The sequence below is a fragment of the Phascolarctos cinereus genome, unplaced genomic scaffold (assembly GCF_003287225.1).
Source record: "Phascolarctos cinereus isolate Bilbo 61053 unplaced genomic scaffold, phaCin_HiC Scaffold_4;HRSCAF=312, whole genome shotgun sequence".
Classification (NCBI taxonomy): Eukaryota; Metazoa; Chordata; class Mammalia; order Diprotodontia; family Phascolarctidae; genus Phascolarctos; species Phascolarctos cinereus.
Window position 1 is genome coordinate 234,093,578 of NW_027555847.1, and position 25,766 is coordinate 234,119,343.

Sequence of the window (25,766 nt, forward strand, 5' to 3'; positions counted from 1 at the left end):
AGTCACTTATCTTCTTGGCCTCAGCGTCCTCCTATATAAAATGAGAGGGTCAGACTAGAGGGGCTCTGAAGTACCCTTGAACTCTAGATCTATGATTTTAAAAAGTCAATTACTGGAGAAAAAGGAAACCTCAGAACCAGGCTGAATAGTTATGTTAATATGGCAACCTTGAAAACTTGTGCCTATTTTGTCTAAGTATCCACATGTGACCTGACTTCGAAAATTAAAAACAAGATGCCATGGGAAGTGGAATATTCTGACATTTTGCATAAAAATATGTACATTTATTTCAAAAGTCATGCTAACTAGTGTTCCTTTCTATGCACTCTACATGATGAACTTCGTAGCTTCCTATTTTTCCTCCCCTTGTTTCTGGTTTTCATTAGGATACACTAACCTACTATTATGAAAGGTAAAGAGGAAGATACATGTAAACTCCCATCATTCCAATCTTTACCTCCATGTAACTTGTATTCCAGCCCCCTTTTTAACAAATATACATGGGAAGACCTACATGAAAGCAATTTAGGACCAAGAGTATCGCTATTCAAATGAAGACATGAAGTGGCACGAAAAATCTGGTCAAATTGATAGGCAATATTGGTGTGGTGCTCTCTTATTGGAGTCATACCACACACTCTTCCTTCACAAGAGGATAAGCTTGGATCAGTAGATACAACTAGTCTCAATTACTTTCTTTTGATATTTTAGAGACCCACAGTGTATAAATTTGGTATATTAAAAATAAATTTGATTAATAAGAAAGAATTGGTCATGATATTTATACACTATTTCTAATTTTAAAAATAGGTTTTTACTGATGTGGTCTTTTTTTTTTATTTTGATGCTAATTCCTGATATATATTCAACTGTACAATGCTTACAATACTTGCAAACTAAACAAATTCATTAACATGAAAACAGTTTACCTGTAATGGAGCTACTACCAAATAATAAAATCTGAGTGTTTGTGTTCTAAAGTGTAAACCAATTCCTTTCAATCTATGAATGCATATTCCACTAAAACACTACAATTTAGGTTTGGGTCCAATACCTTCAATCAATACCTGTATGTATCCATGCATATTTGGTGTAAAAATTAAAATAGTATAAAGTGGCCAATGACACATCAATCCTTTTTACATGTTTGCTTTATTTTCCATGTTATATAAAGTCCTTAAGTTATACCTTTTAATGTTGTTAAATGTAAACATTTTGGGTACATGCTTTTTGGATAAATATTTTTTAAAAAATCTTAGCACTACTATACAGCATTGAGATAAAAAAGAATAAGTTTTCCAGACTAAATTTTCCAGAAAGCAGATGGCTGAATAATAATCCAAGCTTTTAAAAAAACTTCTCTGTTTGAATCTATGCTATATTTTCTAAGTAGCAAAGATAAATGTAATAATATCTTCTGATGATAAAGCTGGAGTATATCAGAATAATGCCATTTAGTTTCCTCCACACAGAGCAACCAGGATTTTTTCATAATCTCCCTTGGTTTCGTCCTGTAAATTTAAGAAAAAGAATATTAATATTACCTGAAAACAACCATCAATTCTTTATGGTCATCAGTAATTGAAAGATAATTCATTTTTAAATACTCTTGACACAGTAGGCATTTAACAAATAATTGTTTGTTGATTATTTCCCAGAATGAGCAAAGCTAACTGGATTCATATTTCAAAGTGATTGAAGCAGATAATATTTTGTAATTCCATCACACGATGGAATACAAAGCCATACATTATGACTAGATGTAACATGATATCAGGCTAACCCTATCACATGTTAGACTGGCTCATGATAGCTCATCAGAAACACACAGAGTGATGGTTCTTTGGCTACTCCTTTCTGTTAGGTATAGCTTCAATTAAAATAGTGCCAATTCTTTTAAGGAGCTCTGGAATTTATTCTCTTGTGTGTTCCCTTTTCTATGCATCTATTGATAAAATAATGTGGGTTTAGATTTTTTTGTTTTAATATGATTAATTATGTTCATAATCAATTATGTTCAATTTAGCCATAGTGGATGACTTTGTAAATAATTGCCATAGGGATTTTTTGCCAGGTTTATTGAGAATTTTGATTTAATATTTATTAATCATGTTGGTCCATAATTCTCTCTCTATGCTTTAGTTTTCCCTCAAGCATAAAATAGGATAACTGTGAGTTTGGTAGGGTGCTTTTTTCCTTAATTTTTGAGAAAACTTTGTATAATTTAGTATTAAAGGTTTTTAAGTTTAATGGAATTCATCTATAAATATAATTCTCATTCATTTATTCTTGCAACATCCTAGTTATATAAATTAAAAGAAATTATAATTATACCTCTCTTGTCTCCCCCTTAAGATGGCAAATTGAGACATGCTTTAATCACTCACTGACAAATGCTTAGCAAATGAATCCATTTTCAGAACCAAGCACTATTTTCCCAAATTAAGCCTTCAAAAATGCTATTTGAAGGATGTCTCCAACTGAGCAGCTAACCAACAATCCATTGCTGAACACACAAGGTCCCTTTATAGTCAAAAGGAATTAGCTGTGATATTGAGAAATCTCTGAAAAGAAAAAGGTATTTACACCAAACTCAATTACTATTTTTTTCTTTAATTTTATTTGAGACAGTGTGGTTTAGTGGAAAGGAGAGCATGCTCTATATCAGGAGCTCTGAGTTTTAGTTCTGACTCTACCACTAAAGAGCTGTACGATAATTTAATTTCTATAGTTCTATTTTTTTTCAAAATGAAGAGTTTAGACTAGATTTTTTAAGACTCTTTTTACCCTAATCTATGATCAAAGATCTCCTAACTTGAAAGTTAACATTTGTCACAGAAGACATTCATTACTAGGACAGTAGTTTCTCAAATAGGCCCCCAATCCAAGAAAATATCATTAAAAACTAGAATTATTTCTCCTCAAGAATGAAAATCAGCCTCATTTGCCATTAAACTGAAAAATCAGCAGTTTTCTAAACAGCAAATGAATAAAAATCACTATCCTTGGGCAAATACTTACCTGTCTCCTTGGAACAAATAATACATTAAGCCACAACAAGAATTGTTGATTATCATATAATGTTGTAAAAAGATACAAAACATACCAGGATGGCTTGGCACAGAGAGACACCATACATCTTTTGATAATATGCCTTGATCTCATTCATGTCGATTTCAGAACGAGAAACCATAATCCTGATAAGATCCTTATGACGAGTTCCAGCACCCTATTGAAAACAAATACTGACACTGTTAACTCATTCATATGACATTCTCACTAAATTGCAGTAAGGGTACTCATCTATATCATTTCATTTCTTAAAGAATTTGTGGTATCATACATACACACAGGGAACATGTAGCATAGTAGATGGAATGGTAGTCTTGGCGTTTGAAAGACACAAGCTCAGATCGTATGTTTGATGCTAGTTGTATGAACTTGAACAAGTCTCTATGCACCAAAGGCAACAGTTTAGGATTTCTCATGGAGCAGTAGAATGAACTCAGACTTGTAGTAAGAAGACCTGAATTCACATTCAATGCAAAAGAATCTGAGACATTTTTAAAGGTTTGTTTGGTTTTATACTTCGAATCATCATTGTCTTTTCTATTCCAAAGCTCTATACTATATGAAGAAATTATTTCTTAGAAAATATTTATAGGTTCACAGGATTTAAGGGCTAGAAGGGAACTTGAAGATCATCTGGTCAAATGGCTCTCAAAGTATGATCTAGGGACCCATATGGATCTCTAAAACCCTTTTAGGGGGTCTGTGAGGCCAAAACTATTTTCATAATAATACTAAGACATTTTAATTTCTAATATGCTAAACACCAATAATAAGTAAAAGCTTTTTCGAGAGTCCTCAATAATTTTTGAGTATAAAGAGGTACCGAGACCCAAAAGTTTGTGAGCCATTGGTCTAGTCCAACCTCTTGATTTTGGGGATGATGAATAGACTTATTGTCATGGAGGGGAATGCAGGTTGGTTCATGAACATATCTGCTATTTGCTATCTTCCTTCATGCTTTCCTATTAATTTTTTTAAAACTGAGAATATATATGAACATGTATAAACTGATATATATGCATGTATAATATGTGAATGGGTGTGAACAAGTAAATATATATGTCTATCTCTTTGTACTCTGTTTTTCTGATTAGCAACCTTTAGCAATGAAGAAAAATAACAACTTTTTTTTCTATGGTAAGAGGTTGATATTTGAAGACAATAATCCCTGTGAGAGGAATTATGCAAAATGCAGAAAATAAGGTTTTGAGACAGAAAACCTGATAGAAAAGAAAACAAATATATTCTATCACAGTTAGTTATAAAATATAAGGCACAGAAATTTGTATTTTTTTCCAATCCAATTATTGTATAATAAAACATAGAAATAGTTTGAAAGTTTTTCCCCCTGTATTTCTTTTATGAAGAAAGGGGCAAGGGGAAATCAATGGTAACTAAAAGATGAAACCACTGAGTATTTGTAAAACATCCATTGATTTCCATTCCACTGATGGTTCTTGGTAATTAATGGAACAGATCAACAGAAAACAAATGAGTGTAAGGGATGTTGTGAAGTTATTAGCCCAGCAAAAATCACCTAAATCCAAAGCATCTTTTGTTTTGTTAGCAGAAATAAGTTTTAAGGTTGTTTGAAATAATCAAAGCAAACTTAAAATATTTGTTGCTCTCTGTGTTTCTTAAATTCAACTATTGCTTTGTGGACAATAGAAATACATAATTAAAAGATGAAATTTAATAATAGGAAAATTAGAAAACCAGCACCTTGATGGCCCTAGTTAAGCAGCAAGGGCCAACAGGAAGAAGAAAATGTCATAATTTTCATGTGCATTGGAATTTTACGCAATGCTCAAAGCAAACCAAAGGTTCTATAAAAGGACTTTATTTACAAATTCAAGTGCATGCTCAAAAATTACCTCAAAAATGTGAAATCCAACTATAGCTTTCTAAAAATGTGAAATAAACTTTTCTTCATCATTGAAGGCACTGGTTCACCCTAATGAAAGTTGCTCATTTAAATGTACTTTTCCTCACATATCATTTCTTTACTTGTAAATAATAAGACAACCCCAAAAGAAAGTACTTTAGATAAACTGTACCTTCATGGCTTTGTGAAGCTTCTCAGCAAAGAAAGCTGGTTTGCTTGTGGCACATTTCACTGTGGAGAGAGAGAGAAAGGGAAAGAGAGAGAGAGAGGAAGGGAGAGGAAGGGAAAGAATGGGAAGGGATGGGAGGGAGGAAGAATGAAAGAGAAAAAGAATGAATAAATGAATAAATGAATGAATGAATGAATGAATGAATGAATAAATAAATAAATAAATAAATAAATAAATAAATAAATAGATGAATAAATAAATAAATAAGTGTGAATGTTTTATAGCTGGTATGCTTATCACAGGGGGAAAATCATGTTGACATTATGGGGGGCTGGTAAATGAGTATCTGTCTTTTCCTAGATATATAATTGTAGGATCATATACTCTTAGAACTTAAAAGGACCTTAGAGGTGACCTAATGCAACCTGTAACAGACAGAATTCTATAACATTCCTCAAAGGCTTCCTTCTATCTACTCTTTTTATTTTATATATACTTACTTTTATATATGTTCTACTCCTTTGTAAGAACAGGATCCACTTTTCCTTTTTCTTATATCCCTAGAACTTAACACAGTGCCTAGTACACAGCCAAGTGCTTTATAAATATTTGCTAATTAATAAGTGGTCATTCAGATGGTCTATGTGGCTTTTTTGTGAATCATTGTGTAATATTTCCCCCATTGTAGCATATGGAGGCAAAACTGCCCTGTCATCCTGTAGATGTATGGAGGACTCTATCGAATGAATTTTATTGGGCAGATAAGAAACATGATGCCCCAGCAAATAAAACCATCTCTAATTGAAGCTCATCAGTGATGGGGTGGAGGTAGAGGGGAACTCACCTCTGGTGGCAGCCTAATCCACTTTTTTGAGGTTTAATTGCTATTGCTGGGCAGGTTTTTGTTTGCTTTGATTTATGTTTGTTATGCCATTTCAAAATATGTTTTTCTGAAACTCCCCTATTCCCCTTTTTACTACTATAAGAATGATCATTTTCCTTAAGGGAGAGATTAGTAGGTTTTAAAGATTTATTAGCACCTAACTGAGGCAATCTCCATTTGTTCTAGCTGTGGGAGAACCAAGAGCACTGAAAAAGATGAGGAGCAAACTAAAATGTAATGATAAATGTCAAATACAACATGAGATAAAAATCTCCACTGTATTGGAAAAGGTAAGAGAGCACTTCACATGGAGCGGGTTGGAAGTTTAGTTAACAATAAGCTCAACATGAATGAATGTGACATGTAAGAAAGCTGAAAAATAAAAACTGAAAGGCTATATTAACAGAAACATTGTTTTCCAAAACAAGGGAATAATAAATTTCAGTGGTCACTAGACCACACATGGAGTATGATGTTCAGTTCTAGGGGTCATATTTCAAGGACATTGAAAATTGAGAGCATCTGTATGAGAAGGTGCTGAAATGATGTGATAGGTAGAACAGTTAAAGGTGCCTAGGATGTGTAAGAAGGCAAAACTTAAGGAAACTGTGATACCTGATTTCAAATACAAGAAGAGTACCATCTGGAAGACATGAAATAGGCTATGTGGTTCCAAAAGGTAGCAGAATTAGAATCAATGGGAAGCAGATTCAGGAGAGGGATTGTAAATCACAAGGTAAGGAAGCGTTTCTATTGTTCGATGAAATGTACTGCCTTATAAATTAATAGGTATCTACCATTAAGACTTTAAAAGTGAAAGCCAGATGAGCATCTATCAGGGATATTAACCAGTAAAGGGATCGAGATGGTACAGTGAATGGAATGGAGGACCAGGAATCAAGAACAGTTGAGTTTGAATACTCCCTAATGTCACTTGGGTGACCTCTAACAAGTCATCTAACCTCTATCTCCCTCAGTTTGCTCACCTATAAAGTAGGGATAATAGTACCTACAACACAAGGTTGTTGTGAGGATTAAATGAGTTAATATCTGTAATTGTCTTTGCAAACCTATTTAAATACTAGCTGTTATTATTGCTTATAGATTGAATTATGTGAAACTCTAAAATTCCCTTAAACTCTGAGATTCTATGATTCTAAGTGGATAGCCATCTCTTTGCAAGGACAAGTTATGCCAAGATTTGAGCATTCAGTTTTCTCTAGAACCTGTCGCCTCTCAAATGGGAACAAATTCTATAGCAGTTTTTAAATCGTGAAATAACAGAAGCTTCAACCTGATTCCCAGAGTCATTGGTGTACTACCTGCCCAAATCACTATGTATTTATTTTGTATGTATCATTCAAATACTTACCTCTGAATATGCTATATCCTCTGGTACAGTACAAGCTCTTTGAGGGCAGACTGTCTCACTTTTGTAGTGATATTCCCAGTCCCCAGCACATACTAGGAGCAATTGATTGAACTGATGCATTCCTCCTCCCCTAATCTATATTGTCTACCCTCAACTATACTTGAAATAAAAGGGCAATGTTGGAATTCTTATAAAGGCATCTCTTGTCAGAGGAAAAAAGGATAGCTCTTTACCAAGAATGTGTGCCAGATTTACTCCAGCAGAACTTGAATATAATAAAGAGATCATTTCTCTGTAGGAAGAAGAGTATTTTCAAACTTAAAACTATAGCTTATCTCAACTGCAGTCACATACCAATAGCGGTTAAGCAGTTCTCGATATCCCCTTTCAGTTCAAGGTCCAATACCTTGTTCATGTCATGTTGGCTGTATTTGCAATACTTCTGGAACACTAAAAAAGAAAAATAAAATCAAGCTAAATGATCTCACCCCCAGAGCCAAACTTATGGCCAAGAGAAGAAACAAACCCTTGGAGAAGGGGGGCAGGAACCAGGCTTGAGGGGACACAGATAGCAAGCAATCTTATTAACTACAGATCGCAAGCAATCTTATTAGCTACCAAGAATGATAAATCACAAAGCAAAGTTATAAACTGGATTAAATTTGGGCTTTAAAAAAAGCTATACATCTGAAAAAGTAGTCAGAAAAGACATGGGAAAGAAAACTACGTTAAGGGCTCTGTACTTGGAGTACCATGGAACATAAGAATGATCTTGAAAAAGATTGGTTTCCTTTCATTTGAGGACAACAATGGGCTAGGAACTCAGAGATTTTGCTTACAAGATGACAAGGAAATGAATATAAGCTTGATAGTTTATACTTCTCCAATTTGGCTACTCTATTTCCAGGGAAGTTCTCTGAATCCACTTCTAAAAAGAAATATACCCCATTTCTTACTCCACCCCCTACCAAAAAACAGTGTCTTCTACTTACCACGACGAAGATGGGGGAAGCTTCTTGTGGTAAGGATAGTATTGAATACATTCACATCAGTTCCTTTTCTTCTCTCTCCTGCTTCATACAAAGCCTGTTGTAAAGCAGAAAATAAGCAGCAATTCCTCCTTAAATGTTGCCCGAATTAAAATTTCAGATAAAAACAAGCCAAGCCAGAAATCGGATTTTTACCCACTTGGAGAAGTAAAATATATGGTATGTTTCCTGAGGGACTACTCAATAGATATCTGTTGAGTGGTTACTATACACCCAGTATTATTGGTAAGGGCTACAGAAGTAGCAATTTAATTGGTGGCAACAAGAGGAAATCATCTGAAGCTTCATTATTTTTTCAAAACCCCAAACTGATACTGCTAATTCAGAATTGCCCCTATCTCTAGTCCCATGAATCCCTCCTCCTTGAATACACATCTCATATTACAGGTTATCATTGACTTTGAAACAATAAAAAGCCAACATTATGTGACCAAGAAGAAATGTTTCTGATTAAGCAGACTTATTCTAAAGTTAAATATTACCCTTTGAAAGTACTAATGGTTATGGAGAACAGAAGAATTCATGACCAAACAGGAGATAGAAAACATTATGAAAAGCAAAATAGATAATTTTGATTACATTAAATTGGAAAGTTTTTGCACAAACGAAGCCAATGAAACTAAGATTAGAAGGAAGGTAGAAAACTGGGAAAGAATTTTTACAACCAGTCTTTCTGATAAAGGCCTCATTTCTAAAATATATAGAGAATTAAGACAAATTTATAACACAAGCCATTCCCCAATTGATAAATGGTCAAAGGAAATGAACAGACAGTTCTCAGATGAAGAAATTAAAGCCATCTATAGTCATATGAAAAAATGCTCTAAATCATTATTGATTAGAGAAATGCAAATCAAAACAACTCTGAGGTACCACATCACACCTATCAGATTGGCCAACATGACAAAACAGGAAAATGATAAATGTTGGAGAAGATGTGGGAAAATTGGAACACTAATACATTGTTGGTGGAGTTGTGAAGTGATCCAACCATTTTGGAGAACAATTTGGAACTATGCCCAACGGGCTACAAAAATGTGCATACCCTTTGATCCAGCAATAGCACTTCTAGGGTTATATCCCAAAGAGATCAAACAAATGGGACAAGGACCCACGTGTACAAAAATATTCATAGCAGCTCTTTTTGTGGTGGCAAAGAATTGGAAATTGAGAGGATGCCCATCAATTGGGGAATGGCTGAGCAAGTTGTGGTATATGAATGTAATGGAATACTATTGTGCTATAAGAAATGATGAACAGGCTGACTTCAGAAAAACCTGGAAAGACTTATATGGTCTGATGCTGAGTGAAGTGAGCCAAACCAAGAGGACTTTGTACACAATAACAGCCACATTATGCAATGACTAAGACTGTTAAACTGAACCCTTCTCAGCATTACAAGGATCTAAGACATCTCCAGAGGCCTCGGGATGGAAAATGCTGTCTACATCCAAAGAAAGAACTATGGAAGTCGAATCGCTATCACTTATTTTTACCTTCTGTTGAGTTTTGTTTCATCTTTCTGATGGTTCTTCCTATTAGTTTTAATTTTTACTTACAACTTCACTAATGTGAAAATATGTTTAATGGGTATGTAAATGTAAAGCCTATATCAGATTATGCGCCATCTTGGGGAGGGTGGGGGGGAGGAAGGGGGAGAAAAATTTTCAACTCAAAAGCATATGGAAGTGATTGTTGATAAATCAAAATAAATTAATTTAAAAATATATAAAGTAGAACTAACAAATAAAAATTCATTGACATTTTAATAAAAAGAAAGTACTAATGGAATCAGCAAGAATTCATGGAAGCATTTTATAAATAAATATAAACAAAACAAATTTTATAAACAAATATATAAACAAATGTAGAGGATCAAATAAATGCCTGCTTTCATTCCCTCATTTATTTAATATATAAACACATGGTATAGTGAAAACAATATTGACTCTGGCATCCAAGGACTAGAATTTATATCTGTCTGCTGATACTTATTACCTCCATGACTTTGGCAGGTACTTAACTACAATGGGCCTCAGCTTCTTACTCTGGGAAATGAGGGGATTAGACTAGCCGACCTCTGAGATCCCTTCCAACATGAGATTTACGATTCTATTCTTACCCCTTGGAACCTTGGACTCTCGATTTCTGACCTTCCACTTTATCTTGAACAATCTCACGACTACACTATTTCTTGAATATATCTAAGCTTTGCCTTACCCATCCCTCTCCTTTCCAACTCTACTTCCATGTATATGTGCTGTTTTTCTCTATTAGAATGTTAGCTCCTTGAGGACCGGGACTTTTTGCTTGCTTATTTTTGTATTAATAGTGATTAGCACAGGGCCCAGCATGTAGCAAGTACCTCATAAATACTTTTTCCTTCATTAATTCCTCAAATAGCACAAGAAAAATATAGAAAGAATAAAGATAATGTTAGTCAGCTATTGGCCTCCAAAAGAAAGTCATGAAGAGACATTCATACATAAAGAAATTGGGGAAATTCTAAATACAAAAGGTAGCTACAGCAAGTACAGGACACTAGAAAAGAAAATTCACAGTAACAAGCACATCCTTACCCTGGCATCATTATCAGCCAGATCATCATTCACGCCAACATCCTCACTTCGGTCGCCCTGGTGAGTGGGGGGGGAGGGAGATAGAAAATGCCATTATTCTTCTTTTACAACTTATTTTCTCCAACATAACCCAAAGCATCTTTATAATAATTTTTTAATAAAAGTTTTAGGAATCATACACAAAGGAAAGAAGATAAGTGTCTTGAAAGATCTCAAAATCATGGTTTATATTTTTCAAAAGGTGACATTCGCTGAAATTACTTAAATCAATCACATACCTTGGCCAGAGAAAGCAAAGCCTTCTGAAAATCTCCAGATGTATCTGAGGTGATGTCTTTGGCCAGATCTCTCTTAAATTCTATATTACAAGATTGAAAAATAAAAGAAATGATACTTTAAATGAGAGAAAAATGTATCCTTTGCTACATAACAGTAGAATCAAAGTAAGTGAGTATGGCTTTGTATCATCAAAGTCATGTGTTCCGTAAAGCAGCAGTAAATGAGAGAAGGCCACATTATTTCATCACCATTGCAGATATTCAGGGACTGCAAATTAAACCATAAAGATCCCCATTAAATGGATAATGCTTTCAGCAATACATGTGGTCCTTAAACCTGTGTAAGGAAAGTGAGAAAAAAGAAATATTTTCCCATTATAAAGTGAGATGCTAGGATAAAATTCCGTTTGTATCCATTGTTCTTGTTCACATTAAAAAAAATAAAAAGATGGAAACACTAAGAGCAATATGATGCTAGAAAATACATAGAGGTTGCAAAATGCAGGAAAATAGGGAATCTTAATGGAACCTAGAGATGGATATTTTTTTCCATTCTTGAACAGTTGAATAATAATCTTATTTTTCCTATTGCTTACTATTACTACTGTTTGTTTATTCATCGAAAAAAAAATTTTATTATGCACAGTGTTTGGTACCAGATGACGTACAAAAATAAATGTGATATTGTCACTGCCCTTGATAAGATTATCATCAAGCAGAGATGATAAAATATATGTGTCCATAAATATGAATTAAAATTATTTATAAATGCCCAAAAGAATAAAATGCCAGGATAAAAGTTCAGATCCTACCTGAGGTACTTACTAGCTGTGTGACCCTGAAAGTCACTTAACCTCTGTGAGCCTTCATTATAATAATAGCACCTAAGTCATAGGCTTGTTGTGAGGATCAGAAGACACAATATATGTAGAGAGCTTTGCAAACTTTAAAGTGCTAGACGATACCTGCTGCTTCTGCTGTTGCTGTTGTTGTTAAAATTGGGAGTTTTTTATGAAACTCCAAAACCCTAAATGGCCCCGGTAGGCCATGAACTTACAATCCCTGGCACAGGGTACCATTGCCTTATTTGCTGGACTCCAAAAGGCCCAAGGTACCAAGTTTCACATAAGATCTCAAAATACAAGATTGCAAATGCTTTATTAAATTATACTATAAACCTGTTATATGAGGAGTAATTATATATTCTACTTCTTTCAAGATGTGCCACTCAGAGAACTGTGGTAAGTTTGATCTCCAGTGAAAATCTGTTAGACTGCTGTGCATTGCTTATAAGATTAAGAGACAAAAGATGCTGAATAATATGGAGTGCTCCCAGAGAATTCCTTGCTACAGTTCTGTTCTTTACAATGCGTGGCGTGTCACTAACAGAGTGTAGTAAAGTAAAATTTAAAAGAAAAAGAAATACATCTCTGTTCTCAGGTCCATACAGGAGGTAAATAATTACTTCTATTATTCTTAGTCATCCCTAGAGATGTAGCAATTTACCCATGTTTGAAAAGCCAAAATTAAGAATAATGCCAGTTATAACCTCATAGCTAGGCCATCTTGTAGAGGAAAGGGGACAGCTAAGCCATTTTTTCAGGCTCTCTTCAAAGAAAAAGATCTCCTTCAGAAACCAGCCTCAAAACTTGGAATGGAGTAGACTTATAAAACCCAACTAATAAATATATGTATTTACTACATTTCATCTCTAAATACCATTTAATGACCAATTCTTTGTCAACATGTTGATTTTATTTGAGTTTGATTATAGAAGTTCATTTTATTTGTTTTTCTCAATTTGCCTATCTGGATGACCTTTTGCTTGTCCCAAATAGTTGAATGTGTAGAGTTTACAAAAAGCCTGTCACCACTAACAAATTTAAAATTTTAGGAAACATATTATTCTCCTTCTCATCTATCTCACTATGTTTGTATAAACCAATGTTGACTTACCCTCTTTGTAGACTCTGTTGATTTCTCTGATTTCCCTATTATTTCTTGATGCTAAAATTTCAATTAAGGTGTCTTCATCTGTTCCAAGGCCCTGCACAAAATATATGAGGAAAGGCCTTATTAAATAAAAATAACTCTTTACTTTAAGGCCCTGAAGTCTACTAGTTTTAACTCTATCCTCCCTCCCCTGTTGTGAGAGAAATCTTCATGAGAAAGCATTTGGATAAGTAGGCATTACCATTAAATATACTCTCGGAGACCAGCCTTACAATATCATTTATTAGTATCTGACTTGTTTGGCTAGGTTTTTTCCATCATTTAGTAATAATGAGTTTTAATCATTATATTCAATTTGTACTGTTGGAGAAGGGGTTCCACATCCTTTGCAATGAACCACTCAGACCTTAAAAATTCATATAAACAGTTATTTAATTAAAACATATTCAGTGACCCCAGGTAAAAGTGGTCAGCAAGGAAGTTTTTAAGTGTTTGGAAGCCTATTGCTCAGTATAGAAAGCAATCCTTAGAAAAGGCATCCCAAAAGTTATAGCACAGCACTTCACTTTAGAAGTAAAAGGCTGCACTAAGACTTTTGGCACAGGCTGTATACTCCTCACCCAATGGACCCACAGCCAGATATAATTCAAACTCTCCCCGGACTGTTTCAAAATGTCCTGGTTCACAACAGCCTAGGGTAGAAAGCTGCCTGGGTCTGCATCATAACATCCTAGCCCTACAACAAGCACTAACGTGTCATGTTAATTGGAATTTAGCAAATAGAACACTATATATATATATCTATCTTGCATGTACATAGTTATTTGCATTCTGGCACCTTGATTAGAATGTGACTTCCTTGAGGGCAGGGATCATGTTTTTGCCTTTTGTTGTATTCTTAGCATTTAGCACAGTGCCTGGCACATAATAAGCACTTAAAAATATTTGTTGATCAAATTACTGACAGCCCTAGTTTATGCATTAGGTCCTATAGGTTTGGCCAAGAAGAAGAACATCAGTTAGATATTTTCAAACATCATAAATTACCTTCATAGCACCCCTCAACTGCTGGGCATCAAACTGGGCTGGGGTTTTCAACAGAGCCAGGGCAACATCTTCCAGGTGGCCTGTAAGGCCTTTCTTCAGAGCATCCTCCAGGGGCTATAGAAAAGAACAGGTAGCATTTGTGAGTCAAGTTATGAAGCACTTTGGTATTCCTTGTAGTTCTGTGGCTTTTTCCTTGGAGAAGACTAGAAGAAGTTGATTGCTACCTAAACAAAGCCATTCTTTTTTTAAAAAAATATTGATTGAATTAATGATTTTATTTATTTATTTATTTGCTTTTAGGCAATTGGGGTTAAGTTCAAATCTGAGGTCAGATTTGAACTCTGGTCCTCCTGACTTCAGGGCCAGTGCTCTATCCACTGCACCACCTAGCTGCCCCAACAAAGCCATTCTTGAAAAGTATGGCCTACATTATGAGTAATCAGATCAGACGTTCTAAAGGGGTTAAGGAGGAATCCATAAAATGGCATTGACAAGTTATTAAAACACTTTAAGGCACTGAGGGAAGACAAAAATGCAACATGGTCATGAACCTTTCTTCAGAGGAATTGTAGATTTGGAGTTAGAAGAAAAATTAGAAGTCAATCCTGCCCAACACCTGCATTCTACAGTGGAGAAAATTGAGGCCTGGGAAAGGTAATGAATGGCAAAGTTGGGATAAGATTCCTGATCTTCTGATGCCAAGTCCATTGCTCATTCCACCATGCTTCAGGGAAGGCAAAATCATCTATATAAAGTGAAATTTTGAACTGATATATTTATAATTATCCAAGCTAGTTATATTGCATTTGAAACTCAACAAAGTCTAAGTATAACAGGGATGTCATAAATGTTGCTGCATTTATTTCAGGTGAGAAAAGAGAAACAGCAACATGGCCTAGTAGAAAGAACAATGGATTTAGAGGAAATAGGTGTTAACTTAAGTCTGTGCTCTGTTATTTATTCTTATGCTACCCTGGGAGAGTAATTTCCTTTCTCTTGGACTCCATTTGCTCATCTATTAAAAAAAAAAAGAGGGGGTGGTCTAGATGATCTATGTTTCCTTCCAGCACCAATATCCTATTGTTCTAAGAGATAAAATATGCAAACACACACACAAATTTTTATAAGTGCCACTACATATACATACAGCTTGTCCCAAAAGTCTTAGTGCAATTTTAAGCTTTAATAATTTCAGCACAAATGCTATAAACTTACAAAAACTTTAGAAAAGTGATTATTTAAATTTTTAGATATTAATATACTTCTTATTAAAATTTATCACAACCACCAACTTGTGCTATCTAAATCATTCCAGTTGATTTTTGAACTTTGCAAAAACTTTTACCAGATGATGCTTAGTGACTTAACGAAATGCATTTGTAGCCCTAGCCTTAAGATCACCCCCCCAAAATGTGAGGTTTTGATGCATATGTGATGGTTTTGACCTTACAAGAAAAAATCTCATGGAGTAGATCAGATAACTGAGGCAGCTATGCAAGAGACCTGCCTTTACTGATATACTAGTCTGAAAAAGTATCATCCAGAAACTCATACATGCATGACAGGGCAGTACACTGTCTTGTTAAAATTAAAAAATAAAAATTTATTTTTCAAAATGCACAAAACTAGATAAGAATAAATATTAAAATTAACTTTTAAGTTACGTTTTTGTAGGTTTGTAACATTTATAATTCTAGTGTTATTAAAGCTTAAAGCTGCCCTAAGACTTTTGGGACACCAATGAATATTAAGCAAACTGTTCCTTCCAGTTCAAATATTGGTGTTGTTCCCTCGCTTTTAAGTTGCATCCAACTCTTTGTGCCATTTCTTTCTCCAGATCATTTTATAGATCAGGAACTAAGGCAAATAGGGTTAAGTGACTTGCCCAGGGTCCCACAGCTAGTAAATGTCTAAGGCCAGAGTCAAACTCATGAAGATGAATCTTCCTAATTCCAAGCCCAGTGCTCTACGCTCTGCACCACTTAGCTGCCCTCAGTTCAAATAGTGCTTTTCAAATAATGATGGTATAATATACTTTTTATTTAGGCTCTTCATTTATTATAAACAAGATTCTTGCTGGGGAAAGAGGTTGGAAGTGTGACCTGGTTCCTCTAGTCTTTACTTTTAAACTTGAATGTCTAAAGGTTAAATTATGGTAGTTGAAGGGTAATTATCTTATTACCTAAGATTGTGTTAGACTATAAATGTGCTTAAAAAGTCACAGGATCCTAGAGCTAGAGACAGAAGTGATTTCCAAGGTCATTTAGCCCAACCACCTCGTTTTATAGGTGAGAAAACTGAGACCTACACATACTAAGTTAATTGTCCAAGGTAACACAGGCAGTAAGTGGCAGAAGTGGGATCGTCTCACTTCACAGGTAGTTCTCTTTCCCTTGTGGCCTGTTACCTTAGAGTTACTACAACAAGGCTAAAATTAAGATCTTGAACTCAATAAAGAAGTTTTCAGTTTACCTTTCCTTTTTCCTGGAGGTATGCTTCTTTGATTTTCTGACGTTGAACATTGGTTCTCTTTGTTAAGACATCAATGATGGTTGCTTCATCTACACCTAAAAAATTGAGGGACAACCAAACTTTCAGAATTATGTTCTTATCTTTGATGCTATTGGTTAGGTTGTATTTGCTATAATGTCAAAATGGCAGATAAACAATCTATTACATTTTCCTCTGGGAGGGAAAAAACTCTGCTAAGCATTACAATATGAATTAGATTGTCTTATGAAGTCGATTCACCCCTTAGACTTGTAAGCTTAAGTTATATTCAAGAAAAGTTACAAAATTCTGAATCATTTTAGATTGTGTTTTAGCCTAACAATTATTTCTAAAAGCCATAGAACAAAATTTCCAATCATATTTATCAAAGGAGCAGATTAAGTAATAGATAACCTCAAAACTATTCTTCTTTTAATCTTGAAGGTATATTATGGGAATAGTTTCCCGGAGTCAACAAATAATTTTTTTCCAACCTGTTAGAATAGCAGAGATAGAGGATAAAGATTGGACTTGTGATTTCATAGGCCACCGAAACTCTTTGGCGAGGAAATTTCCTCTACCAGAGCAGGTTGGCCCCTTCTCTTCAATTTATAGTGTCAAAGAGCTGTCTAGATCCCTGACACATTAAATGACTTGTTGAGGTCACACAGTCATGTATTTATTAGAGGCAGGATTTGAACCTATGTTTTCGTAGCTTTGAGACCTATTATGTCATTTGACCTCTCATTAGTAAGGAAAGGGGTAAAATAGCTCTCTCTCTTCCCCAACTTGTAATTTTCAGATGGATCTGTGGCTGGACAGCAAGGAATAGAGAAAAGAAATTTCAATCCTGATTCTTTGTATCTTCAACTCAAACTTGGACCAGACAATGGGTAGATAGGAAGAGTGATATTATTCTTTCTCATATCAGTCCTTAAGATACTACTAACCCTTCCAACTTTAGAGCCTATGATTGTACAAATCTGAAATTACTGCTAAGAAATTAAGCATCTCCTAACTATTAATAAACTGCAACTTTATTTCACCTGGAAATCCCTCAACTTTGAAATGGAAGTAGAAATGTTTCCCCATTTGTTTCAGTTCAAACATATACTTATTTATGGCCACCTTGGTGCTAGGCTCTGAGGAAGAAAAACCTTCTGATAATTCCTGCCCTCATGGGTCATTGTTAAAAGATCATATGTCCACATGTTTTCCAAAGGGGAATGTTCTGATATGGCATAATTACCTTTCACAGTTAGAGCTTTATCCAATGCAGCAACATCAGAAGATGGGTTGAAGCTAGGGTAGGTATTAACTGATGGCCCAGGTCCTCCTTTTGACCCCTTCACAGTTTTCTAAAGGGGAAAGAAAATTAAAGGAATTTGTTTTTAAATACCCAGCTTTGTTTGATATGTTGATAGGTAAGTACGTAATTTCTTAATTGCTCATTATGTGAGCACTGTGGTAAGGCACTGTCCAAAGCACTGTGGGCAGGAGGAAGTAAATATAAAGATACAAGGCGGTGCCTTCCCTCAGAGATCTTCCATTCTAATATGGAAATACAACATATAAAGAAGAATGGAACAGAAGGTGGCAGAAGATACCATAATTTTAATAAACTATTAATATCTATACTTACAACATACTCCTGTTCTTCATTGTCTATAAACCAGGCCTGCTTGAGGAATTCTGATACCATAGCCATTTTCAAAGAGATGTCTGAAAAGAAAACATAAGCAAACATTAAATTGAAGGGGTAACAACATTTAGATAGCATTTTAATGCTCATTTTCCTGGAGTATTTTGCCACAAATCTACTGTAACTGGTAGTTGAGGTAAATTATACACCACACAGCTTTCTAATCACATTTGACTTTGATAGAGGCAGGTTGTTCTATCTGAAGACAAAGATGAGAATCTGAGCAAGAAACTACTGCTCCTATCTCTATCACAAAGCTCATGTACTTCTTTCAGAGGCCCTTAGGATTGCATTCAGTATAGATTCTCTTTGACTCACCATCCTAATATACTTGATGTCTACTTTTATAGCCCACAGAGAACTATAAGTAGAATAATAAGTAAGTTAAGTCAGTCAATTACAGGGAAGTACTCTAAGAGTGAAACTTGAAAGCTAACCTTCATGGAAAAGTCAGAACACTCGGCTCTATGTGTGCAAATAACCCCTGAGGACAAAAATGTACACATATAAACACACCCCTATGAATGCATATATAAACACACCCCTATGAATGCATATACATACATATGTGCATGTGCACACATTTGCAACACATTCCCTTGAAGGCACAATGTATTATTTTAATAGTGGTATATTTATATATATATATGTTTTTATATGTATGCATGCATGTTTGTCTATCTATTTACAATGTATATAGCATATATTTATTGTGTACATTATACAAAAATATACTGTATATTATATAAATTTAGTATATATTTCTAATTATGAGGCAAAGGTTAAATTATCTTTGATATATTCCTAGGAGGCAGAAATGCATTTTGTTTTCTTTATATCAAATGACTAGAATTTTTTAATTGAACATTTAGACTTATTTTTAAATAAAAAATATATTTCATTGTCTGCAATATTTATTCATTCAGAGTATCTTATGCCTCGAAAATACTTGAAGAACTTGGGATTTGGGTTTCAGATCGTGATTTTTTGGGGGCCTCTGACCTCAGAACATCATTAATAGCATAGCTTTTGAGAGCTCGTAACACTGAGCAGATAAGTGGCTTACCCATGGCAATACAGCCAGTATGTCAAGATTTAAAGTTCGAAGAAACTTTGATGGTCATCTTGTCCAGCTCCCCCATTTTACATGATGGCTAAGAGGTTTAGTGACTTTCCCAAAATGGCAATGACAGAGCAGAATTTGAACCCAGATGCTCAGATTTCAAATCCAGAACTCTTCATAAAAACACTGACAAAACACTAACATCATCTTATAACCCAGAAATAAAGCTTCTCTGTGCTTCATTGGTTCTCATATCAAGATAAATAAGCCAAACCCTTTGCAGAGTGGCTGTTTTCATTGTAAAGTGTAAAGCCTCCCTTGCCACATAAGCAGCAGCAATACATATCTCTTCTCTTTAATACGTTACTGAACAATCACTGTCTACTAATCCTAGGATATCTGTTGCTGAATATGTCAATTTCTAAGAGATTAGTAATGCTCCTGTATTTGCATGTCCAGAGAGACCTTTGTTCAGTTTTTGCAGTCAGGAATATTTTGACAAGGCAAATAATTGCTTTATTAAGCAACATTAAAGCCAACCAAATAAACAAAGAACACCTTTTAAGTACAAATTGAGATAAAAGCATTCCAAAAGAAACATATTAATAATACTAGACAACTCACTTAAATAGAATAGACCTTGAAATTTTTCAAGTTTTTAAAATCTTAATTGTTTTCTTCCTAATTGCTATCTGCTTTCACTACCTAATGAATGCATGTTTCTTGAGCTTGAGAAGACAAACTTCTGGTGGGGCTAGGGAATCATCCTAAGTACAGACCAAGACTAGAACATAACTTAAATATGGCAAACCATCATAATTCCAGGGCCTAGGGCATTTTGCAACTCAATTGTTGATGTAATATTTCCACTTGCAATTCAAATTCATTTAAAAATGAAAGCATATGCTGATTGGAGACTGAGTCAGAAAATGGCAGGTTTCTAAAGCAATTTAAGGGTGGATTAAAAAAAATCTGTCAGCCTCTGCCCTGTTATGTCTTGCCTACAAGAATCTCCCTTACCTACCTATGTAAATAAGAAAGACAATCAGTCTATCCTTCTACAAATACCAAGTTATACCAAGCTAATATCCTGAAAAAGTAAATGACACCCTAATTTTTTGGAAAATCATGTTTTTCCCACATAGGGAATTGCAAAACACTGTGGCTAATTTAATTTTGCTCCATCCCCCCAAAACCAACCAGCGCCTAACACAGCTCCTGTCACACAGTAGGAACAAAAGTGATAATGGCACATTCAGTTTTGCTTTATAAATACTACCTCATTTTATCTTCACTGTAACCCTGGGCAGCAAGTGCCATTATTATCTCATTTTTCAGATGAGGAAACTGAGGCTTAAGAAACTTGAACAGGGTCACATAACTAATTAGTGTCTGAGGCCAGATTTGAATTCAGGTCTTTCTCATTCTAGGCCCAGTATACTATTTATTTATTATACCACTTAGCTGCCCCCACATAGTAGGCATTTTAGTGCTTGTTAATTAACTGATGTAGTGAAAAGACTACTGTATTAATTGCTAAGATTTCCATTTTAGCAGGTAATCTTATAGGAAGGAAACCCACAATGTGATTTCAGTCAAGTCTCTAAAACTCTTTGGTCTCAGTTCCCTTGAATTACAGGATTATTTAGTTAGCTAGTGGTATAGCAGGGACTCAGGCCTCTGCCCTCTCAGATTGGTGTTTTTACAGGGAAAAAAAATATTACCCAAGTTTCAGTTTATTTCAAACAAAAGTCTTGTTTCAAAGATATACACAGCTGCCAAAGTAATCTCACCAAAGTCTGATTATGTCAGCCCCTCCCTTTCAAGAATCTTCAGTGATTTCCTCTTGCTACCAGGAGAAAACATAAATGGCTTTCTTTAACATCTAAAGCCCATCAAAATCTGGGTCTACTCTATCTTTCAAGATTTATTGTCCGGCAAATTTTTTATATTTCAGTCCAGATCTAATTGTTCTTCCCCAAAATCTGCCTTTCCTTGGCATACCTATAGCCTTTCTGTGTGCTGTCCCCCAAGCCTGGTGGAGAGAGAGACAGAGACAGATAGAGAGATGATAGAGGGAGAGAGAAAGGAGAGGGAGAGAGTGAGTGAGAAAGAAAAGGAAGGAAAGAAGGAAAGATGGTCCTAATCTATAATTTAATTCCATTAGGAAACTCCTCTTGTGGAAACTTCATCCATTGATAATGCGGATCAGCAACTCACCTTCAACTTAAAGTCTTAGAATTCAGTTTCTTTGGGACACTGAGAGAAAGTAACTAGCTAAATGAGCTGTCTGTGGTCACACAGATGGTATGTATTTGAGAAGGAACTTGAGGCCAGGTCTTCCAGACTTTAAAGCCAGACTTCTTTCCAACAAGTCATGTTGTCTCTCCTGTTACCTTGTGCAATCACTCACCTTACCATTGTAGGCACTTCATAAATGCTTACTGAACTGAATAATGGAACTGGGAGGTACTCAGTTCACCTGGTCTAGATTTCTAACAACTTATTCTTCTTTAGGAAGCTCTTAAATAAATATACATTTTAATGTTTAGCAAAATCATTATTAGATTAGACAATGAAGTCATTACTAATTACCTGTTAAGTATCAACTTAACCAGGTTTTAATTCCCCACCTTCCAAATGAGGTAGCACACATGGTTAAGCCAAAATTATACTATTAAGAATATGATTGAATCAGAATTTCACCACATTTAAATTATTTTCAACATAAATCTTCCAAAAGTGAGAGTAGAGGAAGATTTTAAGAACATCCTAAACTTAAATTAATCAAGTGCTTAATTATGTACATGGTATTTAACTATTAGAAACTTTTACTAAATGTTTATAAACTTAACATTCACAAAAATATTTCAGAAATAATCTTTGAAAGATAGTTTGAGATAATGAATAGCTCCAAAGTAATGTAGCCCCAGTACTTTTAAGTCTCAAAAAAAAATAAGAAGTTTCATTAAGATTATACATTTTGAGCTGGAAGGGGAATATTCTTTTTGAAGAGGAGGGGACCTGTTTAGGGGATTTTCAGAACAGTCTGTAATACCAGGAACTCCCTGTAGTGATGCAAATTGATGCTTTAGAGTTTTAGAGAGCTGTAGGCACCACAAAGAGGTGTGGGTCACAAAAATAATATGTAGCAGTCAGGACCTGAACTCAGACTGATTTTTGGGACACTCTGCCAGGCTGCCTCTGAGAAGACAAGAGAACTGAGACAGAGTACTTAAGTAACTTGCCCACAATAAAAAGGGTAGTAAAAAGCAGAACTAGGACTTAAAAACACAGTTCCTCTAAATTCTAATCCAGAGCCGCCATAATGACTCTTTTCTTTTTGCTTGCCCCACCCATTAATTTCTTCTATCACCACGGTCCCTGGAATGAGGAAGGCCTTAAAGGCCTCAGCTCCCATTTCTGCAGGGTATACCATTACTGTACACCACCCAGGAAATCATCTATTTCCTTTCCCCTCAAGTATGACATACATAATTGAGAAATAGGTTAGCACATGAACTACCTAGAAAAGGAATGTGACCACACCCTTGTAAAGGAAAACTGGTGAGAAGCTTATAGGCAGCTTACTAAGGACAATTAAAACAAAAGCATGAATTTCAAAATGCCTTAATTAGAAACAATTGCTACTATTGTGAATTCAAATTTGGTTAACTTGGCTTCCAGCTGCAATAAACTACACTATGAATTGCCTCCTCTTTTCTCAGAGATTCACTGAAAACCACAGGCTCCCTCTTCCCTTCCCCTCCCTTTCCTGTCTATATAAGGCATGCATAGCTTTGGTGGAAACTCATAACTTGCAGGGGAAAGGGGAAAACAACACCCTTTTCCATGGTAACTGCCCAGAAACTGAAGGATTCTAATGCCAAGTAAACTGGCCTCACGTCATTCTTCCTGTTATATCCTTTTATCCAGTGGACAGCAAAAGTAAATAGTTTGCCAGTTTCAACACATTGATTCTAAATATAATTGCATAAACACTTTTACAAAAAAAAAAAACTTTTAGAAAAAGCAAGTCACACCCACCTCTTCTGTAAATTCCAGAGCCAGCTGCTTCTAACTAAGAGCTAAGTTTTAGGGGATAGTGAATTTAGGAAAGTTTTTTAAAAGCAACAGAGAGCTCCTAAGGAGGAAATGAAAACTCACCTTTTTCTTTCTCTCCCAAACAGCTAATGAAACAACCTTCAGGGAAAGTTTCAAGCTGGAAATGCAAAACCAGAGCTTGTAATTTTTATATATTTGGGAGGACTGACCACACCTAGCAACAAGAGTTGTAGTACAAACTCCAGTGATTGGCTGCCTTTTGTCTAGGACATGACTAAGTCCTCCCCCTAAACAAAATGCAATCAGCTAGCCAGCTCATAACTGACTTCTCAAAGGGGAAAAAAAAAAAAGGAAAAAAGGAAGGGGAACAGATTAGGAAGGGTGAATATGTCACTTTTTTAATTTTTTTTTTACTTTTGATTTCTGTTTGACCATGGGGAAAAAAAGATTTCTAGATGTAGACTATTACTGAGGAAAACCCAGGGACAATCCAATTTCAAAGATATTTATTAATTGCCTACAATGTTCAAACCAGTATAATGTAGATTGGGGATACAATGGAAAAAAGTAAAAAGTGCCTGCCCCCAAGTAGCTTATGTTCTTATATTCTACTAAGCTTAAGTTCCAAGATTTGAGAGCTGTGGTTTGGCCTAGGAAGTCCACATATAGAAGGTTTGTAGCCCACACGTGGGAAAAACACTGATGAGGAGTAAGAGGATTTAGGTTCAAATCCCTGCTCTTCCTCCTGCCTGGATTACCTTGGGCATGTCTCAGTGAGCCTCAATGTCTTTATTTGCAAAATATGAATTTTGGATTGGATGACCTCTAAATGTGCCTCTCAATCTATGATCCTGTTTTAATTCCTGCAGGATGAATGTGAAGCCCTCTACAATTTATCAGTTCTCTTGGTTTTACTTCCCTCCAAAAGGAGCTAGAGAAAGCTGTTGGAATCGTCTCTTAAAGTGGCAGGTTAGGAGCAAGGATTCAGGGCAAAGACAGAAAGTTTCTGTATCAGTGGTTCTCAAACTTTTCCATAGTAGTGGTAGATAGAACCTCCAGTTGAAACAAAACTTTTGCATGAGTCTCATAGTAAAATTCTCTGAAATTAATATTTCAATGCTCTTAGCAAATAAACCAAGGTTCATTGAACACATCCACACACACGCATACTTGAGGTATTTCAGGGTTCCTGGAAGCACAATTTGAGAAATATTGCTGTTGTATTTAACTACAGTACAGTATCCTGACTAGAGAATTGAGACAGTTGGCAGATAGACTTTCTCCCAGGGTCATTCCTTGCCATGGGTAAGAAACTTAAAAAAGAGAAACTGGTTTGTTTCCTAGTGTTTCTCCTCCCACTCTCCTCCCCTATTCCCATGACAAGTTGAAATTTCAACTATTTTAATTATCTGTCATTTGATGCTGAATATAAAATCCACCCACCTCCCCCCAAAAAAAGAAAAAAAATCTAGGAATACATTGGGGTCAAAATAATTCTTTTTATAGGCTTTACTCAGCTTCTCTTTTTATTTTGTTTCATTTTTGGTTTTTGCCAGTAGGTTTTGAGGAAGAAAGGTTGGCCTACAGGGTAGTTCAATTCTGTTTGTGCCAAACTTTTTAAGTTCCTAAATTATTCTAGAAAATAATTTTGGCAAAACTGTATAATGCCACAGTGATAAATTGGTCTCACTGTTTCAAACATTTTTTTAAATGCATAAATGCATTTTTTAAAAATGTAAAACACTGTGATCTTGGGATCCTTTGAGGCCTTGTTTGTTTATTTGGTTTCCATAGCCTCATATTTTGCTAATATAAATCTGAACCTGTGGTTCATGAGATATTTGCTGTCTATTGAAAATAAGGATCTCCATATTGCATCTCCACCCAAAAAAGTTAAAGGAAGTGATCTACAATGCCATAGTGTAATCATTACTATCAGGAATAGGTCTGTCTGTGAAACCTCTTTTGTATGGATTCAGTTACATGTTAACTCTAAAGCAAACTAATTCTTGGCAATTTTGTAAATGTGCAAATAAATGTGAAGCAAGGAAGTAGGATTATAAGGTGTGTGAAAGGATGATGAGTATCACAGAACAGGTATTCTAAAAGTTTCCTGTATGATGTAAGAGTGGAGATTTTGTTCTAACATCAATAGTGAC

At 35.1% G+C, this 25,766-nt stretch overlaps 1 protein-coding gene across 1 annotated transcript; it reads right to left on the reverse strand.

Moving 5' to 3' along the window:
- Positions 1-1,133: 1,133 nt before the first annotated feature.
- On the reverse strand, positions 1,134-23,818 carry ANXA1 (annexin A1). Its single transcript, XM_021009517.1, has 13 exons — positions 23,710-23,818; positions 18,420-18,499; positions 18,027-18,135; positions 16,760-16,854; positions 14,288-14,401; positions 13,244-13,334; positions 11,288-11,367; positions 11,010-11,066; positions 8,374-8,467; positions 7,736-7,831; positions 5,130-5,188; positions 3,107-3,229; positions 1,134-1,511 (listed from the first exon to the last, which is right to left on the reverse strand). The coding sequence occupies exons 2-13, from the start codon at positions 18,483-18,485 to the stop codon at positions 1,455-1,457; spliced, it is 1,041 nt and encodes a 346-aa protein (XP_020865176.1). The 5' UTR covers positions 18,486-18,499; positions 23,710-23,818; the 3' UTR covers positions 1,134-1,454.
- Between the last annotated feature and the right edge of the window lie 1,948 nt (positions 23,819-25,766).